Source organism: Ceratotherium simum, chromosome 33 (assembly GCF_057802395.1).
Source record: "Ceratotherium simum simum isolate JZ-2026a chromosome 33, ASM5780239v1, whole genome shotgun sequence".
NCBI classification, from domain to species: domain Eukaryota; kingdom Metazoa; phylum Chordata; class Mammalia; order Perissodactyla; family Rhinocerotidae; genus Ceratotherium; species Ceratotherium simum.
Window position 1 is genome coordinate 8,747,916 of NC_141932.1, and position 3,087 is coordinate 8,751,002.

Sequence of the window (3,087 nt, forward strand, 5' to 3'; positions counted from 1 at the left end):
TGGCCTGTACTGGACAAAGGCCTGTTATCTTTAATTCTTTTAGACAGCTAGGGGGAAGGCCAAAGTTTCTTCCACAGTCTTTTCTTCTTAAAAATAATCAAGCCAAGGCAAAGAGACACATTTTGGGGTGGCCAATTCTGATCCTCCACAGGGCTAATGACTGTCTTGCTCTCCTGAGTTTCAGTGTCTCTACTGTTCATGAGGAAAGTTCTGATTTTAAGTGGATTTGGACTTTGTCAGAGTCTGACACTGGCTTGGCTTTTTGTAAAATAATTTCCTGTGATTTCTTTCCTGAGGTGAAGTGACTGATACATATGCCTACCCTTTCTTCTAGTTTAAGTTTCAAAAGAGCTTGCCCTTTCCATTCCAAGGAATGGATTATCTTGCTCACAATGTTTTCTGCTACATGTTTGCATGACGCAGGTGGATTCTTCCATCTGGAATGGGAGATCCTAGTTCTGCATTCTTCCCTTAATATTCTCCTGATTTCAATTTTCTAGGATCATCTGTCTGTGCAGTAGGGGTTAAACTCTTCTCCAGGATCTTTCGTGCCTCCATATTTGGGGCAGAGGGATATAACTACACCTGGCTGTTCCCTCTACCCTCCAATAGGCTATATAGCATGTGGTAACTCGTATATTTCTACCACCACAATCTGGATATGGGGCAGGAGACAATAAAAGCCAAGTGTTATGAGGCAGGGGCGTTGTAGTGGGACAACTTTGAAGCTGGCTCTGGGGCTTTAACTCCATTTTTAGCTCCTACTCACCAGCCAGGTGAATTTTAAGGAATGACTTCCTTAGTACATTGCCAAGTAGCATTCATAGAGCAAGAGAGCATGTTGTGGTTACCAGATCCATTGTTGACCCTGATCCTCCTGTAACTTTTGAAGGTTTTCCACTATGTCTCAGTACTTCTCTCTCTTTTTTTTTTTTTTTTTGAGGAAGATCAGCCCTGAGCTAACATCTGTGCTAATTCTCCTCTTTTTGCTGAGGAAGACTGGATCTGAGCTAACATCTATTGCCAATCCTCCTCCTTTTTTTTTTCCCCCAAAGCCCCAGTGGATAGTTGTATGTCATAGCTGCACATTCTTCCAGTTGCTGTACGTGGGATGCGGCCTCAGCATGGCTGGAGAAGCGGTGCGTCGGTGCGCGCCTGGGATCCGAACTGGGGCCGCCAGTAGCGGAGCGCGTGCACTTAACCGCTAAGCCACGGGTCCGGCCCTCAGTACTTCTCTTAATGTTTCTTGAGGAACACGGGACCTCTCAGGCTTAACTTTCTTCTCGAACTTCCAAAATTTGTGTCACCTCGGGCAATGATATTCATTAGCTGTGGCCTTTCATTTTCCTGTACAGCAAAAAAATCTGTTCTCTGCCCAAAAGGTGACACAATTCCTATATTCCAATGTTCTTTTTTTTTTTTTTTTTTTACACAAACTTCTATGAAATACAATTCAGAATAAAAGCTGGCCGTGCTACTTACAAGAAGACATGCATATACTTTGGAAACCCATGGAGTAATGTCTCGCAATAATATCCAACACTCAATCCTAGCTTTGTTCATTGTGCCTAATATTCTTTAAGTACACCACTTGGTCAACCACTCTGAATCATCTCATTCAGAGGCTAGGCCCAAATTCATTCTTGTCTCAAGCAGAATTCAGTTAAGACTACACTCATCATGATACTTGTCATCAAAATGAGGCAAATCTGCTTTATTCACCACCACTATTCCAACATATGTCCCATAGTCAAGAAGCTGATGAAATGACAAGACACATAGGGTCTTTCTTAGAAAAACACGTGCCTTCTCTCTAGATTCTATATTGCCTTTTTGAGCGTGATGAGTGAATAAAGAACTGAATTGTGCAAAGCATACAATTTACATTTTTCCAGTAAGACTAGGAAATTTTGTTTTCCTTATCCACGCAGAGAAGAGGCTGGATACAGTACAGTCACGGCTCATGAGCAGAAAGGGGCTCACAGTTGGAAAACACCCAGATATTAGGGAAGCAGTTTTCACCAGCCACCTATTAGGCTTATAAATTAGAGAAATACAAAGGTTAAAGATGGAGGAGAGGGTTTGAAAAGATACAAAGGTGATCAGGAGAATAAGGATGCTTTGGGTGGCTCTAGACTCAGGGGAGGATCTGTGGGAAATGTTTTTCCTGTGAATGTGTTGGACCCGCTGCTTGTGCCTGTACAGGGTAAAAATCATGGAACCACTGGCCCAAATTATGATCACAGAAAATGAAACTTCAGGAAATACTATTAATGCTACATATATTGAACCTGTGGTTATCTCAGGATCTATAGCAAAACAGTATCCAAAATCTCTTTTCTTTGTCATATTTTTCATGCTCCATTTGTTAGACACATACAGTGCATACATAGGGAAAGTTAAATTTACAAACATGAACAGGATCCAGCAGAGGGAAATTGATAAGCCAATGTACCTTGGGACTTTGACTTTAAGATCCTTGCAATAGGAATTCATGGGGCTGATCATGATGGTCTGGAACACACTCAAGAGGCATGTGGTGCCAATGGAAACAGTCCTGCCAACTCTGTCAACATACAAAAGAAGATCGCATCCAAAATCATTGACAAAATATTTCAGCCCAAAATCTTCCATTGTCTGAGAGACTCCTTTAGAGAGAATGATCAAAGTGTTGGATATAGTCAGGTGCTTGAGAATCAAATCTGTGGCCTTCAACCTGCATCCCGTGTGGTAAAGGAAGAGATAATGGTAAAGAAGAGAGAAATTGCCCAGAATTCCAACTATAGTCTGTGCCAAGAAGATAATTGCTATTGTCATGTCCCTGTAGGCTATTCTGTCATTCAACACATTTTCCTTTATATTATGGCAACAGTCATTCCTCTGAGCCAAAAGCCTTATTGAAGTTTTTGGTCATCTGGAGCAACTTGCATTGTGTGCTCCTGTTTGATTGCCAAGGCTTCACAAGACAGGAAGAGATGGAGAGAGAACCAGTATATTTCAGGGAAAAGTCAGCACTCAGGATGAAGTGGTTTTAACCTGAGAAAGCAATGAGAAGTGAGAGCAAATGGAAAGAAAGTATAACACAAC

The 3,087-nt window shown here is 41.7% G+C and overlaps 1 protein-coding gene across 1 annotated transcript; it reads right to left on the reverse strand.

Moving 5' to 3' along the window:
• Window positions 1-1,871: 1,871 nt before the first annotated feature.
• LOC101394678 (vomeronasal type-1 receptor 4-like) lies at window positions 1,872-2,832 on the reverse strand. The gene has a single exon (XM_087422074.1). The coding sequence runs from the start codon at window positions 2,815-2,817 to the stop codon at window positions 1,882-1,884; it is 936 nt and encodes a 311-aa protein (XP_087278200.1). The 5' UTR covers window positions 2,818-2,832; the 3' UTR covers window positions 1,872-1,881.
• Between the last annotated feature and the right edge of the window lie 255 nt (window positions 2,833-3,087).

Coding starts and splice junctions, on each gene's coding strand:
- LOC101394678 (XM_087422074.1), bottom strand. CDS start 2,817: ATGACAATAGCAATTATCTTCTTGGCACAGACTATAGTTGGAATTCTG.